The 17,698-nt window shown below is 36.5% G+C and overlaps 2 protein-coding genes across 5 annotated transcripts; one reads left to right on the forward strand and one right to left on the reverse strand.

Moving 5' to 3' along the window:
• Positions 1–849: 849 nt before the first annotated feature.
• On the forward strand, positions 850–5,394 carry scoca (short coiled-coil protein a). 4 transcript variants are annotated; one of them, XM_051100993.1, is made up of 4 exons: positions 850–1,096; positions 3,592–3,663; positions 3,786–3,866; positions 4,061–5,394. In XM_051100993.1, exons 1-4 carry the CDS (start codon positions 1,033–1,035, stop codon positions 4,201–4,203), a joined length of 360 nt encoding a protein of 119 aa, XP_050956950.1. In that variant the 5' UTR covers positions 850–1,032; the 3' UTR covers positions 4,204–5,394. The 4 variants fall into 4 exon arrangements, with proteins under 4 accessions (XP_050956950.1, XP_050956949.1, XP_050956953.1 ...); XM_051100992.1 differs by having other exon boundaries at positions 852–1,096; positions 3,592–3,684; XM_051100996.1 differs by lacking the exon at positions 850–1,096 and adding an exon at positions 2,837–3,000 and having other exon boundaries at positions 3,592–3,684.
• An 18-nt stretch (positions 5,395–5,412) lies between these two features.
• clgn (calmegin) lies at positions 5,413–17,457 on the reverse strand. Its single transcript, XM_051100991.1, has 15 exons — positions 17,307–17,457; positions 16,563–16,736; positions 16,010–16,083; positions 15,640–15,698; positions 15,357–15,498; positions 15,195–15,276; positions 14,817–15,009; positions 14,400–14,589; positions 14,019–14,132; positions 12,080–12,236; positions 11,677–11,892; positions 11,463–11,579; positions 8,749–8,911; positions 8,552–8,667; positions 5,413–6,414 (listed from the first exon to the last, which is right to left on the reverse strand). The coding sequence occupies exons 2-15, from the start codon at positions 16,734–16,736 to the stop codon at positions 6,334–6,336; spliced, it is 1,878 nt and encodes a 625-aa protein (XP_050956948.1). The 5' UTR covers positions 17,307–17,457; the 3' UTR covers positions 5,413–6,333.
• Between the last annotated feature and the right edge of the window lie 241 nt (positions 17,458–17,698).

A 17,698-nucleotide genomic window follows, 5' to 3' on the forward strand; every position in this document is an offset into this window, starting at 1 on the left:
AAATCAACACTGTGATTGACACAACCAATAAAATCTTTAGAATCAGTTGTGGGGCGGAGTTTGCAGTTAGGGAAAAAATTTGTGTATGTGTGTCATGTGCCTGTATGTGAATGGGAGGAGGCCACGCCCTATTTTGGAGCTCCCACCACATTTTGGAGTTCCCGCCCCCATTTGGAGATCTCCAGGCTGCAGTTATACCCTTCTCTCTTCCTTGGCAAGTTCAAAATCGGAGGCACCATAGAAGTCAACTATATGGGGAGAAATCCTGAAAACCCACAAAATCAAGTAATTTGAAGTCCATGTATGTTAGCTTTGCTGTCTTTGCTGAAGATAATAATATTAGGATCAAATGCTATTGCATTATAGAAATACAGCCTGTGCATACGAATTGTTTGCTGCAGGTGTCTAACTCTAGAATCAGAAACTAGACTGTCAACATTTCTTATGCCTGCAGTTTAAAATGAAACAAGAACAAAAGCACCTAGAGTGCCAATCAATGTATCACCGCAAGTCATTTCAGTAGCTTGTAGTAATACTCTGGGCTTTTTACAACACTGATCAAAGTGCAAACCAATTAAGTCGGTGTAGTTAGACACTGCCATGTGGTTTTGTTTGTGTGAGGCCATCAGACACTTCCTTTAGTTAATGTGCCACACTGTTACACAGATGAAATGAGACAGATGGTGCGAGAAAGTTAAAGGTGTGCGCAGTTGGGTGAGAAGGTGGGGGGGGTCTCACTGTAATCTGAGAAAGTGAACGAGTGAACTTTGGATCTCTCAGCAGGCGTCGCCCTACAGTCTGCTCCGGCTTTGTCACCTGAGTTACCACACAGGTCTGGTTGGTAACCGTGGTGATGGTGAATAATTGAGAGGGTAAGGCCGGACAAACTACACAGCGTTTCAGGAAGAGAAAGAGAGAGCTAGACAGAGAGAAAACAACCTTTTCAAAGGCATTTAACTACATGGTTTAACTTAGTCAACAGTTGTTTTGCTAAAAAGCTAAAGTTGAGTGCGTTTGCAAACACACTCAGTCATGGATGGTGACGTGGATGAAGATGATGGGACTTTTACTAATATCTCACTAGCTGATGATTCAGGTAAGCCTTGCATTGTCTTGTCCTAAAGCTGATCTGAAACCAGTTTTATTTGTCCGGGAATCAAGTCAGTGATGGAACTGAGAAATGTACATGAATGAAAGCATACACGTGCACATTATATGACAGCTATAATCTGAATGAGAGACTTTCAGGGTAGTAGTAGTTATCTAAAACAACTAAAAAAAAAAAAAGTGAAAAAAGCAGTATTTGTAGTAAATTTTGGCAAGGTAATGTTCACTTAAAAACTGAGGTGAAAAACTTTTGAACTTACCTCACGATTTGGTCAGTTAGCCAGAAGCTAACCATATTGGAGATACTCGGATGTAAACAACAGCATGGATTGCAGAGTTAATGTACTACTGAATATGTTGTTCTGCTAATTTGTGCTGTCTAAACCATGGAAAAAACATGTGGAAGCTGTTAAATCATATAGGGAAGGACTCAGTAAGCAGGAAAGGGCGCAATATTTTGACAAACTAAAGTTAACAGATGGTAAAGATACATACAAGCAATAATAATTAAGGGAGTGCCAAATATTTCACCTACCTGACAGGAAATAATAAAAACAAACACAAATGTTGTCAAGATTCTCGCCCTGGAAATCCTGGTTTAGCCAACCACAAGCACACTTTGTTCCTCAGACAGTTTTTTGCACCTCTCCTTGATTTCTTATAACTTTTGGCAGTCTAAAGTACTCCAAATGTTTTTCCCAGTCTGACCGATTAGCACAGCCCAAAACATGACAATATTTGATCATCTTCAGCAGTAATAATCAGCAAAATATGCAAGTTTTGTTCGGTTCAGTGGCGTTGTTTATGTTGAGTGCCACCAGTATGGCCGATTGATGACGCGCCGTGAAAACACACTATACAAAAACTGTGCAAATTGAAAGAAAACAAGTTAATAAAACATTAAATCCAATATTTGGTAACAATGTAGCATAACAAAAAAATTGTAAGAAATTTTTATACCCTGAAATATAAATATTATATATATTTGTTTTTTTGGAGGGAAGTTGTTGTACCCTAAAAGAGCAATGTCAGTAAGTTTTAGCCCAATCCAATAACATCAAAGGTATTTTTGTGGAAAAAGAAAATCTAAGCTTCGTTTAAACTTGTAAGTATAAGTTAGCACAATAACTTAAGCATCTAAATGCTTTAGTGCTGTGCAGCATGTGGTTTTCTTGTCCAAATACAGAAATGAATGGAGAGGCTTTGTGTCAACACATGTCAGAAACCTCCATAAGAGGCAGTAGGTGTGTGTTTGTGTACAGGGAATGTGCAGAGACGAGCTCACACATATACAGTAAGCATGTGTGAATGTAACTACTGCCAGAGCAGCAAGTAGAACAAAGGCTGCATATTTCAAAAGACTCAGGCCTATGCTGATCTGTCATTTTTAAAGGGATAGTTCACCTATAAATGAAAAGTCGGTCATCATTGTAGTTTCGAAAAACCTGTATGACTTAATTTCTTTTTTAGAACAGAAACGTTATACTGGAATATATCATAATACTGGAATTCATTCTAATGAAGCCATGTGACAGTAAAATAGCATAATGAGATATGAATGATTTAAAATAATTATTAAAAATGATTATAATAAGCTGAAAATTTGATTATGTTGCATAATGGATTCTGTTTCACATACTATTCTTTAAAAAACAGAAGACCGTGTGCAAAAAGCAACATACTAGTATTGCTTTGTGTACAGCTAGGCAGCCTCATGTTTACAGAGAGCTTTTGCTCCATCTGTCGGTGTTTTTTGGTAGTGAGTGTATGTGAGAGAGAAACAGAGAAGCGATGAGGTAACGGACGGTCTGTATCATTACCTTGACATCAGCTTTGAAGGCTTGATAATTTTGAACATCTTTAATAACGCGGAAAGATTTAGTCTTCTACCAGGTAGGACTGTATGACTGTATCAGTGTGTTGTTGTGTGTTTAACGTACTTAAGTTCTTTACTATAACAAGCGATCATGTTCATTTCTTCTCGGTGTGTAACGTTATTTATTTTTCTATTTGCCTCTTCACCAAGTTTATTTGGTGCTGATTATTAAGCTGAATCTTGATATCGGGGTCATTTAAAACCATTTCTCCAAGTCTTTTAGCACTTAGGCTGCAGCGGCCTGCAATGCATGAAAACCAATAGAGATTGATAAGTTAGACGTTGGATGAGTTAAAACTTCATTAAACTAAGTTAAATGCAATGTCTTGAGTACTAATTGCAATATAATTATGTTTTAAGCATGTAATGTTAAATGACAGTGATCTTAGCTCTCTGTGGACTATATTTCATTATGTCAGGCGATGGTTTGTTTTGTTAGCAAACAGCTAACTGTATCTTGATGCGCTGGGATCTTGAAACAGCCTAGTTTGCACTGTATTTGTGTGGTACTCGAACGAATATAAGTAAAATACTTTTGTACATGTCCAAAAACATAAGTACTTGTTTGTATTATAAGCATATTTTATATCACATAATATCTCTCACAGCTGACGGAGAAACGACAGTTCTTCGCTTCAGACCAGAGGACCAAAGCAGCACCATGAACTGTGAGATTGATGGTAAATATCACCCACAGTTTGGTATGTTGTATATTTTTATACATATATTATATTTTAAATACGAGTTTCCTCCGTTTAAATCGCTTTGGAACGATTTTAAATGTATATGTGTGTCTTTTTAGGAGATATGGAGAATCAAGTTGAGCAGGAGGAGAAGACGAGACTTATAAACCAAGTGTTGGAGCTTCAGCACACACTTGAAGGTTTAAAAGTCTTTCAACATACATTTTTTAAAGAACTACTGGTTAACTGTTGCTGTTTTGTTTTATAACTGAATATACACCCCTCATGTTTCTGTTTTTCCTCTAGCCGTTCTCCTCTGATACACTCAGGCACTAAATGGCTGCCGGAAAAAGCTAAGTGATGCGCTCTAATGTGTTTTGTCTGTTTCCATTAGATCTCTCTGCGCGTGTGGACGCAGTGAAAGAGGAGAACCTTAAGCTCAAATCGGAGAACCAGGTTCTCGGGCAGTACATAGAGAACCTCATGTCCGCCTCCAGTGTGTTTCAGACCACCGACACTAAAAGCAAACGGAAATAAGTGAACGTGTGGATCGCATAATCCGTCATGTCCTCCTTCCGGCATTCAAGCTACTAGCCCATACATATAAGCCGCTGTTTGTTTTGTATTTATTTTGTTGTATAGAATTTCCTGATGCATCTACACGCATGGTTTGGGTAATACTTGAATGGACTCTCAGCCGCTGCCTCTCCCTGTCAGCTAACTGTGTTACAAGATATAAAAGGATGCATGATGCAGTTTGTGATCAGATACTTACAGTACCACTCCTGTAATTCATTTAGCAAGTACATAACCAATCTCAGACCCTCTCGACCTTTTTAAATACAAGACAGCCAACGTCTGGTTTGGAAGAGGTCTTTTAAAAATACTTTTTTGGCCTTCCAAGATTAACTTTTACAGTACAGACTGAACAAAGATATGTTCCCTTGAAAGTGCATGACATCTCATAACCCATAACTAAAGTGCATGATCTAAAAGGTTAAGGATGGATCTAAATTAGCACACTTGGCATGTGACTTTTCTAGTTTGAACCAAGTTTATTGCCAGTTATCTCAACAAAGGTTGCTCAGCTGGTGCAGAAAGTATGCCGTTTCTGTAATTTACTGACCCATTGGTTTAAATGAAGTACTTCCTCGGTATGTTACACTATAAGAGGCCTTTGATTCACCGAATGACATTTACTCACTTTCATACTTGGATTTATCTTAAAAGGTCTGACTTGTGCACAAACCCGACATCTCTTGAGCAGGATCAATAGATTGAAACCTGCTCGTAGTGTAAACCGCAGCATTGTGTTGGAGAGTTTGCTGTTCATGGTCGTGTCCTTTGGATTGAGGGACTTAAAATGGATGAAATAAATGGATTTTAGCTTTTACTGCTTTCAATGACTGAAGTGAGGTTGGGTCTGCTGAGTGATATTGATCTGATTGCTCCAAAGCGTCTGCTTGAGCGGCATTTATGAGGACGGATGCTCTGCTCTTCGCTCGGAGTTTGCTGATGTGAAATTTCACTTACTATGAATTATTGACATGACACTGAAGCATCTGCCACTACATACCCAAGCTGTTTAATATTATTTTTGTGAAACTTTTCATTCATGTAATTTATGTTCGCGAGCACCCGATGTAAAGTACTGCCTGTTCTCAAAGTGTACATTTTATTTTGTTACAATTATGCCTTTAATAAAATACTTTGCCTTTGCACAAACAAGTCAACAGTGCACAGAAATTTATAGTAAATATTTATTTCCAAGAGCAATGAACAGTTTGCAAACATGTAAACAAAAGGCTCTTCTTGTAAGGCTGAACACATAACCTAAAAAAAGCAGAAAAACAAAACTGTTCATCACTTGAAAAACAACCTGTCTGCTTTCAAAGCTGAATGGTTTCATACACGGTGATCAGTTTTCAGTGTGCTTATGTTTGGGTCTGCAGTTAGAGAGTGTCAGTGATGATGCTGAGCTGAGATCAGCTTTGACTGTGCGTAACGACTTTCTTTGATGCCAAAAAGCAATACTGATTTGCATTCCTAGCACTTTACTGACCTAGATGTTCGTTGAAGACAGCTCCTGGTCTCCTGGAGCTCTTTTCCAGAGCCTGCTAACAGTGGTAATGACAGTAGAATGTGAGATTAAAAAGTCCTATGTCTAAACTCAACTGCATCATATTTCAAACAAGATACAAACAATAAATACGATCAGAGCGATTTGATCATGTTAAAATGCTCATAACTTAAAAACAAAGAACTGAACCCTTTTTAATAACTTAAACTGAAAAGTTGATCATAAACTAGTTTATCTTTCTAAAATATCCATTTTACATTTCCCTTCACAGTATTCTTACTATTCAGGAAACACCGGCTCAGTACGACTCTTTGAATACTATTTTAAAAATGAAAAAGTAGGAAAAACATGGAGCTAAAACTCAGCAGGTCTGACTTTTGTATCTAAATCCCAACGGTAACCGATAAGAACTAAGCGGAAGACTGAAAGAGGGAGGCGAGGTTCGTCGGATGAAGGATGACCTCTTCAGGAAAGCGGCTAGGTTTGCCGTTTTTTGCATGCTGAAGGGCATAATGCCGAAAGCATGCAGCAAAAAGAGGCAAAGGAACGAGAGAAGGGAGGAAGAAACGTAGGGAGAATGTGGGTTTTCAGTCCTTCCGTACTCTTCGCTTTCTCACAGCTTTAGGTTCTTCTCCTGTGCTCTGAATTCCTTCGTCGGCGTCCTTCATCTGCAAAGACCCAAAACTGTCAGTCTAACAACAATCAGTGGATTTAGATAATCAGTACAAATGGAAATCTCAGTCGAGATTCAAAAACATGGCACAATCACACTGTTTCTTTAAAGGGGACATCAGATGCAAATTCACTTTTACATGGTGTTTGCATGTAAATGTGTGTTAGCAGTGTGTGGACACAACCACTCTACAATGATAAAAATCCGTTCATTCCTTTTTTCTTTAATTCCACAAAAACCTAAACAGTCTCTATCAAGCCATTTTGATTTTCTGAGCAGTGTGATGTCATATTGTTCGGGCCCGGCCTACGACTGCTGACAGATTGTCCCGTATTTGCACATTTACGCTCTCAGCCAGTTGTACGCTGTCCTCTATTTTCTCCACACTCGAGCAGCTGTAGCGAACAACAATGTCTCATAAGCAATACAGGTGTTCTTTGATAGTAATGTGCCACCAAAGAGACAAATAAGAGAAGAGAGGGGCGGGGTGAGCAGTAGCTCATTATCATTTAAAGAGCCATGCACCGAAATGGGTCACTGAACAGAGCGGTTCTTAACAAGGTAATTTACTTATTAGTGTGTAATATGTTACATTTTTTTAAACAAATTTTGAGTTGTAAAAATTGTTCAGAATTCTCTTTTGCTTTAGACCATTTACAAATGTTAAATCTTAAAATAAAATGTTAAGGTTATCACTTCATTTTTCAGAGAAAAAAAATGCAGCGATGGATATATCATTTATTTATAGTTATTTTTAAAGCTTCAATGTACTGTCATTATAAAAGGACTTCATTATTGTTTATTTAATTTCAACAAATAGGTTCTTGTTAAAAACTAACCAAAATACCAAAAAAACTATACTACAAATACATAATATACTGGTACCAGCATCGGCTATTAGCCAAAATAAGTTGAAAAATATTGGCATATCGGATATCATCAAAAACCCAATATCGTGCATCCCTAGAATTTTGCAGACATTTCATGAAGACCCTAAAAAAGTCATACTAACTTGTGGAAAATAGGTATTCGATGCCCCCTTTAAAATAGAGTCAAACACTGTGACCATTCTTTATATTTCAAACAGGTTATTTCTAACTGTATTAGCACTTATTTCAGATGTACGCACTCATAAATGTCACATAAAAACACTATGATTGATCATTTTTGATCATTTTTCCAAACTGTCTTTGTCATTTCCATGATAAGAAAACTGACGCAATTGTGGAATCCATTCTTAAAAAATGTAGTATACAGTATAATGCTCAGTGTCACAGAATTTGTTATATTTTGGATGAATAAATCACAGATGATTCTGTGTGAATATTTAAGTGCATAAAGACTGATATAAAAATCAAATATGAAGACCTTTTTAAAAGACACTATTACAAAAATTTCGTTTAATCTTTAAAATCGAATCTAGAAAAATTAAAACAGAATTTGGGAAATTAATAAAACAAATATAAAAAATTAAAAATAAATAAAACTACTCTAAAAATGTAAAAAAAAAAAAAAAAAAAAAAAAAAATACAATGTCTTTAATTGGTGATAAATAATTAATTAATTAATTGAAAAATCTGTCAATATCAGGGCAACGCTGCAGTTTATAGTGCTTTGAAGTGCCTACACATTTGGATGCAAAATATGTGAAAATATTTTAGTTTCGCATTCCAATCAGCTCCAACTATTTGACTCACATACGTGCACCGGCACTCATTGAAGTCTGTAAAGTTAAATGCAGACTCACTTGCTGTCACGATAATCCTTTATGCAAAATGAAAGTACTTGCCCAAATTTGTAACATTTACAGATAAGTATATAGCCATAAGATGCATTTTGTGTGGTGAGCCAAACAAATCTCAAACACATTAAACCACACACATATCTGACAGTAGGGCAGGAAGTGTTTTTGCAACATCAAAGTACAGAGATATGAACGATAACGTCAAATCATAGAGGGGAAACCTGGAGTTTGAAATTATGTTTCATACCCAGTGAAGTTCCTCACATGCAGTAAAACAACACTATACTGTGTGTGTTAAGACCCATACCAAAATTATTTGGTACTAATTCATGTACCATTACATCCCTACTGGCTACAGAGGACTAAGTGTCAATGCAAAATTGCTTACTTCATCCTCTGAAGGTGTGTCATTTGGCTTACTGGCCTCTTCCTCCTCTTCCTCATCCTCTGTATCTCCTCCATCTTTTCCATTCTCCTTGTCTATCCCGTCCCCATTCTCATTACCTGAAAAGGAGGAAATTATGTTTAACATCTACCCTGAAAAAAGTACTTAAATAGCAAACAAGGATAAATCATTTTACAAACCAGTAGCTTCAGTAGCTTCCTCTGCTTTAGCATCTTCTTCATTTTTTCCTTTCTCCGCCTCTTCTTCCTCCTCCTCCTCCTCTTCTTCTTCTTCTTCTGCTACCTCCTCTGGTTCAGCTTTGGGCTGATCAATTTTCTTGTATACATAGTCATCATCTGACTTCTGCAATAGATGCACAAGTGTGTGAGTTGAGAATTTTCAAGATCCAGTTGACCAAGATGACCTGACCATGACGGGCTCAAAGTAAAGAAGCATTAAGATGAAGACATGCTTCATCCTGTTCATAACTGGTGACAAACCTGTGGAATGCTACAGGACAGGTCACTGATTGTCTGTTGCTATGCTACTAATGATAAATACTTATTAAGAGGATTTTGTACTTGCAAGCTAATCCTAAACACTCTAATCTTTAGCAATATAACAAATGAGGTTAGCATGATAAACCAGATTTATCAACTGTGTTATGCTCAGAAAAAGGCTAGCTGTAATGAGGTTCTGCTTATGTGGATCTCATCACACAGCAATAAACAAATACTGCATTTAAACAGGGATTCTCAGAATGACCAACTGAGCTTGAGTATAACAATCATGGCCATATACAGGGTTTCAGAAATATTTACTAAGGTCCAAAAACCCAGCTTGCTTGGGGAGTTTGGAGGCATTTGGACCTTTGGAAAAAGACTGATTTTCCTAATATACGTATGTGCATTTTAAGGTATAGTTCATTCAAAAAACACAATTCTGTCATTAATTACTTTCCATCATGCCGTTTCAAACCTGTAAGACCTTCGTTTATCTTTGGAACACAAATTAAGATATTTTAAACAAATCAGAGAACTTTCTGACCCTACACAGACAGCAAGGCAACTACCACTTTCAAGGCTCAGAAAGTTACTAAGAACATTGTTTAAAATAGTCCGTCACATCAGTGGTTTAACCATAATTTTATAAAGCTTTGAAAATACTATTTGTGCCCAAAAAAAAACACTTGAACAGAGAAATTACATTGCTGTCTATGCAGAGTCAGAAAACATTTGATTTTCATCAAAAAATATCTTAATTTGTGTTCTGAAGATAAACGAAGGTCTTACAGGTTTGGAACGACATTAAAGTGAGCAATGTACGACAGAATTTTCATTTTTTGGAGAGCAAAGTTCAGGTAACAATAGCTGTAAAACCATCCCAGTCTATTTCATTTTTATCTGTGTCAGTGTAACAAAAAAATTACACATGGTCACGAAAAACACCATGTGAACTATCCGTTTAAACTAAGAGAGGCGAGTATACAGACACTGTAGAGTTTTTTTTTCTTAATAGGCTAAATGCTAATCACAACCTATAAACACACTATTCAAAGCCACATGTTTTACCACATTTTAGTTTACGTCTGAGGATAAGTGAATTTAGATTTAGATTAAACAAGAATTTATTCTTGAGAGCTTTCTGACTCTGCATAGACTAATTACCATGTTCATTGCCCAGAAAGGTAACAAGGACATTGATAAAATAGTCCACGTGACATCAGTGGTTCAACCATAAAACCAGAGTTTTCTTTGCACACTTCTTTGTATTCTCATAGCTTTATAAAATTAAGGTTGAACCACTGATGTCACATGGACTATTTTAAAAATGTCCTTACTACCTTTCTGTGCCTTGAACATGTCAGTTGCATTGCTGTCTATGTAGGGTCAGAAAGCTTTCGGATTTCAACAATAACATATAAATTTGTGTTCTAAAGATGAAAGAAGGATTAGTAATTAATGACAAAATGTTCATTTTTGGGTGAACAGTCCTTTTAATATGCTCTGGTTGACTTGTTTGCATCTCACTTTTTGGCCAAAACACCATGCTGGAATTTACACTCGGTTTCTGTAAAAAGTAATGGCACTGCCTTCTTTGACTTGATTGGCCATCTCAGGCATTTTGACATTTAACAGCACTGATATGCTGCTTAGTGTTATCTTGGCATTGTACAATATCTTCAGCTATTATTAGCCAATTATTTCCAGACCTCTGGGGCCTCAATGGTGGGTACAGCTATGAACACGGTACCTCTTTTCTAGAGCCTTATTAAAAAATAATTACAGAACTGAATAATCGGTTTTGGATATCGATTGTTCAGTACAGCATTTCAGCCCTTTGAGAAAATAACATATTGCACAAAACAGTCAAAAACATGCCTTGCTTAAAAAAAATTGGACTGAATTTCCAGAATTACCAGTTTTTTCCAGACAGCAAACGAAACGAAACAAAACAAAACAAAACACTAAACAAAATCAACCCAAAACAATGGTTTTAGGAAAGCTCTTTAAAGCCACATTTGCTTGCTCGCACTGTATGTTCTAGCACATTTTGGCTCAGTGTCTTTCAGCAGTTCTCCTCAGGAGTCCTCATTTGTAAATCGCTTTGAATAAAAGCGACTTTTAAATGTATACATGTAAAATGTAAATGCAATGCAAATGTGTACAGTTAACTGTGCATGTGTGTAGGCAGAGTGTTTGTTTAATTCTGCTTCTCTTGTTATCCACTTTGATTATGGTTATACGGAACAGATCCTTTCTGTTGTGATGAAAACAGATTATGTAATGAATCATTACGCTGTACCCACACATCTATATGATTCACAGCCTAAATATAGCTGTACTTCAGGCCTGCTATATCAAGTGCTTTATTTTGCATTCACTAGGATCTCCTCTGTGGGGTTAGGACTTACCTTTGGCCAACAAAAGAGCACAGCCAGTCCAATAGGCAAACCAACGGTAAGGATGTAAACCACCCACAGCCAGGGCCTCTCTTCTGCAGCCAGTGCCAACTGACTCAACACTCCAGGCTAAGATAGAAAGAGACAGTCTGAGTATGTCAACCAAACGAAAGCCCAATGAGCAATAATGCCCAGAGCAAAACATGGGTGAGAGGCAGAGGCATACCTCATTGGCACTAGCCACCAGTTTTTTGAGTCCCCAGCTGTCTGCAGCCCAGCGGTCCGCCACTTCCTTTTCTGAGGTAATAATAAAATTGTCAAAGTAAATGTCAGAGGTCATAGACCACAGCTCCAGACCCACAGCTCTGAATGACTCCATTCTAAACGGGTGAAGATCCTCAAAGTAGTCAGGGTTTGCAATCTTCCTTGGACTCCACACACCCTGTAAACAAAGACGCAAAGTTGATGATCAAAGCTGAAGATCTTTGGTCATTGTGTCCACTCATTCTTTAAAAAATATAAATAAAATCAAAAATTAGATTATAGCAAAGACAGGCTGTGTGGCATTTTATTGTACTGAATAAAATATGGGCTCTTCAGCAAGATTTCCAGATTCCACATGTCAATACCTGGTAGTTGGGGTTGTCTATGAGAGGAGCCTTCCATTTGCCCTTATACTGTGGATTATTGATCATGGGCGGCTTCCATTCACCACAGCCAGGAGCAGATGAACATGCTGGATTTGGCACTTGAGGGGCCTCCCATTCTCCATCCATTTCTTCATCCCTGAGAGAGACAAGGGTGAAGAGAATATTGCTGACAAGGTGCTATAAAAGGATGAAATACAGCTAAAAATGAAAGCATAGGGTATTACATAGTGTACTAAAGAAGACTGTCTGCCATTTCTACCAGATAAAGGGAGGCTAGACTGAGGCATATTATATAATTCATGGAATAATTGCATAATAATAACATACTTGGCACTGTACAAAATTTACAGCACCCAAGATAACTGTCTTTCTCTGAGCCTCAGGGGTCTAATGTCAAAATGATCGAGACGGCCAATCAAGTCAAAAAAGGCGAAAATCAAAGATTTTTCTGTTCACAAAGTCTGAGCATGAATTCAAGCACAATGCTTTATTTTAATGGTAAATGTGTGTAGCTATATCATATTTGACAACTGTTACAACAGAAATGTTTAACAAATGATAGTAATATCCAGGGATGAAACTACTCAACATTTGTCAAATTTCACCATTTTGAATTGCAAATATGATAAATGCATATAACTAAATGTGATAAGACCAAAAACATCACTGAAGCAGTTTTCAACATTTTATGCATACAATTAGAAATGAATGTGTGCACATTGTGAATGTTCATTTGAAAGTGAAAATTCCTTTAATTAGTAAATTAGTAAAACGTAAAAAAAAGTTTCCATCCTTAGGGCTACACTGACATGGTAAAATGTGGCTTTGACTTAAGTGTGTTTATAGGTTGTGGTTAGGACAGTCATTTAGCCTATTCAAATAAAATATTATTTGCAAATAGTTCAAATGCATTACTTTACAATAAATTGTACTTCTTGAACTTTATTCGTCTCTTTCTTCATTCTCTTAATTTTCTCTTTTTAACAAGAAACCCCCAAAAGTCTCCAAACTAGGGCTGTCAAGCGATTAATCATGAATAACTACATCCAAAATAAAAGTTTGTGTATATATTTTAAATATATGCATGTGTGTATTTATATATACATAAACATATATATGCAGCACACATATATTATGTAAACACAAGCCTGGTTTCACAGACTAAGCCAGAATTAGGCCATAGCTCAAATAGGACATTTAAGTCATTTTTAGAAATGTGCCTTAGAAAAAAAACATTACTCGTGTACATCTTAAAACAAAACAAAGGCACTGATATATTTTAAGATCAGTCAGTGCAAGGCTCTTTCAGTTGAAACAGCTCAGACTTACATTTTAGTCTTGGACTAGGCTTAAGCCATGTCTGTGAAAGCAGGGCACAAGCTTTTATTTTGGATGCAATTATTCACAATTAATTGTTTGACAGCCCAAACTTTGTATTTGTCTATGTCCGTGTCTGGTCTGTGTTCAAAAAGGGTAATTTCACATAAAAATTAAAATTCTTAAAATTATGTCCTCATGTTTTTCACGACATTTCTCATGAACGTGTTTGTTTTCTTCACTGATAAAAATGAAAAAGACTAACAAAAATTTCCTTATAAAGGTAAAAATACCCGGAAATCAATTTAAGGTGGTAAATGCTGCCCATTAATGAAAAAGTTCATTTCTGTCACTGCTGTGAACTGACCACTGCACCGAATATTAAAAGCTTTGGGAGCCGGCTGTCCACGACAAGCCTAAACCTGTCAAAGTAAAATCCCACATCTAGAATGCATAAACTATTATTTTACGGTACTTTGTTTTGAGTTTTAAGGTACATTCTTGTGAATTTTTAAAATGGCAAATAAATTGATTCTCATTATTACTGAGAAGCTCTTCATTGTGCACTGCCACAAGCCTCTCGAAACACTTTATCTCTCACCAGTCATCAGGCTTTTCTGCAGTGGGGTCAGACACAAACTCCGGCTCATCATCCAACCAACCATCAGGCTTCACTGCATCAGGATCAGGCACCTTAGCTGGGGCATCTTCATCCCTAGACAGCCAGACGAACAGATAAAGAAAAAAATGGGTCTTGACATACCACTGCTGCTTGTTTTTTGTTTTTTTTTGTAAATAGACAAAATAACATGACTTCATAAATTCTCATGGTTCCCTACTCATATGACTACCATGTCTGTCACTAGGACTATAACTGTGAAAGTAGTAGTTACAACAAAGTACTGTTTTACACAAGTTACTCTGGCAAGTAAACACAAGCTATCAAAAAATAGGCAAATACATTCTTTGTATTTTGGCTCACCAGTCATCAGGCTTGACTGCTTCTGGGTCAGGGATTTTGGCTCTCTCATCCCAGTCTTCTGGTTTGGAGTCTTTGGGATCGTCAATCTCTTTTGGAGGGTTCACAGGTGGAACGACATCTGTCAACAGACTTCCCCTGCTAACACTAGACTGGTCTACAAAGACCTCATAGCTATTGTCTGGATTTAAAACTGAGAGAAGAAGAGAGTACAAATAATTATTTAATAATTTACCACTGAATAATTGATTATAGATTATTACATCCAGGCAAAATTGCTTTCAATTAAATATATATTTTTTTTATTTCACCTCCAATTATTACAATTGATTAATTCAATTACTTATTATTAAATAATAATAATAATGTAATGAATTTCCACATCCTTTCCATTATAGGAATACGAGTAAGTGTACACACCAAGTGTATAAAGGTGAGTCTTTTTATCGGTGTAGATCTTCTTCAGATCAACATCTGGTCGTTTGGCATGTTTTTCTTCCACATCTCCATTAAGAGGGTTTTTATGTCTGAAGATGAAGTGCAGTTTGTAGTCTTCTCCACATTTATCCGGCCCAAACATGATGCTGTACGGTGTACGGTCATGAAACTGCTCCTATGGGTCAAAAGATGCATACATCACCCCAAAATGTGGCATCACTTGTTTTCTTTACCGTGGCAATTTGATATCATATTACTGTTCAAATCCAGTATATTACTATTTCAGTCTATTTTCTTTGTAATTTATGTTGTTTATATAAATTTGTTCCAATCATATAAAGCAGTAGTCAATGAGCATACCAGATCTAAGTCTTTTGAGTCTGACAAGAGCTTGATGTAAGCGCCGCCACAGTCAATTCCGCTTTGAAAATTGACCTCATACCTGCATAAATTGGATTTTGTTAGAATGCACAAGCATTATTTTTCAAATGTAATAGATAATGCACTAAGAACCCCACTCACTGGACGATAAGGGGTTTGTCCTTGAATACGAAGGGTCTGTTAAGCAGAGCTGCGATGGCATGGTGCTTAGCACGAGATTTCAGCACCAATCCCAAATCACCAGGCACCTTGTTTTCTTTCAGGGGCTCAACCTCCCATTTACCTACAGGTATGAGAGACGTTAGAATAATTTTAATAAGATAATAGTTTTTAGAAGTGGGGTTAATGATAAAATATATTCTCAATATTATTTAGTAACAAAGAATCATAAAGCAACATTCAAAAATCATGCTGGAAAACTAACCGTCATATTTTGCAATATCTTCATCTGCATCCTCCTTCATTGTCTTAGACACCTGCCAACTGCAGAAAAAAATAAAACATGAAAAAGCTAAAAAAAATTTAAGCAATAAGCAACAAGAGACCATACTGTGTGAATAGAATTTATATTTTAAATACATATCGTGATCATTAAATCAGTTATTGGACAAAAATCTGAAGTGCAGAATCAGCTATCAATATTTTTGTTCAGTTCGCCTGCAGAAAAGCTGTACATTTTAAAACAAGAATATCTACTAAACATAACTGTTGTTTAAAAAAGCATACATGCACAGATTACAAGCCGAAATTATTTAAAAAATTTGTTCAATAAAAATCTGATAAGCTTTACAAACCTGTTCAAAGATTCATCATCAAATGTCGCAGTGAAGTACACCTCTCCTGTAGGAACTGGGGTCTTATATGTTACCTATGCATGTCAAATAATGAATATTTACAAACACGAAAAAAGCTCACCACCCAAGACATTCAGTATTGAACACTAATCATGGAGAACTTATCTGGTTTAATTTTTTGGAAACTTAGACTTTTACATCATCTGAAAAAACAATATTTGACAATATTTGGCCGAGATGCAACTATTTGAAAATCTGAAATATTGAGAAAATCACCTTCAAAATTGTCCAAATGAAATTCTTAGCTATGCACATTACGTTTTGATATATTCATGACAGGAAATTTACAAAACATCTTCATGGAACATGATCTTTACTTAATATCCTAATGATTTTTGGCATAAAAGAAAAATCTATATATTTTTTGACCCATTCAATGTATTGCTGGCTATTGCTACAAATATACCAATGCTGCTTATGACTGGTTTAGTGGTCCAGGGTGAGAAATGTCCATTATAACAACATCTTATATTTTGAATTAGTAGTATCTTACCTGAAAAGACACACTGGCATCTGCTTCTGTGCTTTCTCCACTGTCTGTCTCCATGTCCACGTCTCCATCTTCCACTTGAGCCTCCTCTTCATCATCCAGCTCCTCTTCCTGGGCCCATGTTACCATGGAGATGGAGAGTAACAAGAGACACGTCCAGCCCCACCGCAACTTCATCTACAAAAACCATGCAAAAAAGAGCATGACCAACAGAAAACACCTCAATAAAAACGCAGGATCAAAAAGTTATATTTTTATTTCAAATTATTATCTTTAGGGCGGAACGTCTTATCTTATGACACGTTGACCCCGATATTGATCGACACAGCTGCCGTCACAAGAGGAGATTATTGTTTACTGTTTCAATATTTTACCTCGAAACTTAATGTTTTGATAAATATTGATAGTTAAACAGCACAGCAAATAGCAGACAATATGCCAGCAGAAGAAAAACGAAAAACAGGTTATCTTCAAAATTACTTTTAAATGCCATACTGTATATTTAACCGCAATTGCCTCCAGCTCTTCGGTGTTTTTTGGTTTCTTAAAAATACTATACATTTTTATTTTTTAAATAATATTATTTATAATATTTATAACAATGTATTACATTATAATAACGCCCTCTGGCTAGCTGCGGTACCGTTAGCTGGATGATGACGATGATGATGAAGAAAATGATGATGATGGCTGTCTGCATGTTCAACGTTTATAGTGTTTAGCAAAAAAATGTCTTTGTCCACTCACCTCCTCCAGCTGAATTAATATTGGCAATATTTCGGTTAACTGTAGCTTAAGCGGATGGGTTCGTCATCCAGCGTTTCGGCGCGAAGAGTCCGCTATGAATGAGAGCGATAGCCAGTGTTATCAGAAGCGCAGGATGCCACTGACAACCGCCCCTCTGTGATAAAAAACACTTCCGCAAAACTTGTCAAAATAAAAGTCCTATTAATTTACGCAAACGTTTATTCGCCACTGCACTGTACGATAAAATTCACTTTCACATCTCATTCCAAAATAAAAGTCCCATTCATTTATCCAGTCATTTGCTAAATTCGGAACCGCATACTAGCATACTACTTGCATTATATCGTTATTTGGCAAACACAGTAAGAGCAGTATCCTAATTATACAGATGC

Source organism: Labeo rohita, unplaced genomic scaffold (genome assembly GCF_022985175.1).
Source record: "Labeo rohita strain BAU-BD-2019 unplaced genomic scaffold, IGBB_LRoh.1.0 scaffold_119, whole genome shotgun sequence".
NCBI lineage: Eukaryota > Metazoa > Chordata > Actinopteri > Cypriniformes > Cyprinidae > Labeo > Labeo rohita.

Coding starts and splice junctions, on each gene's coding strand:
- scoca (XM_051100992.1), top strand. CDS start 1,033: ATGGATGGTGACGTGGATGAAGATGATGGGACTTTTACTAATATCTCA. Junction 3,685..3,785: donor TAAATATCACCCACAGTTTG/GTATGTTGTATA, acceptor GTGTCTTTTTAG/GAGATATGGAGAATCAAGTT. Junction 3,867..4,060: donor GCTTCAGCACACACTTGAAG/GTTTAAAAGTCT, acceptor TGTTTCCATTAG/ATCTCTCTGCGCGTGTGGAC.
- clgn (XM_051100991.1), bottom strand. CDS start 16,736: ATGAAGTTGCGGTGGGGCTGGACGTGTCTCTTGTTACTCTCCATCTCC. Junction 15,277..15,356: donor GACAAACCCCTTATCGTCCA/GTGAGTGGGGTT, acceptor CAATTTATGCAG/GTATGAGGTCAATTTTCAAA. Junction 15,010..15,194: donor ACTCAAAAGACTTAGATCTG/GTATGCTCATTG, acceptor TTTGACCCATAG/GAGCAGTTTCATGACCGTAC.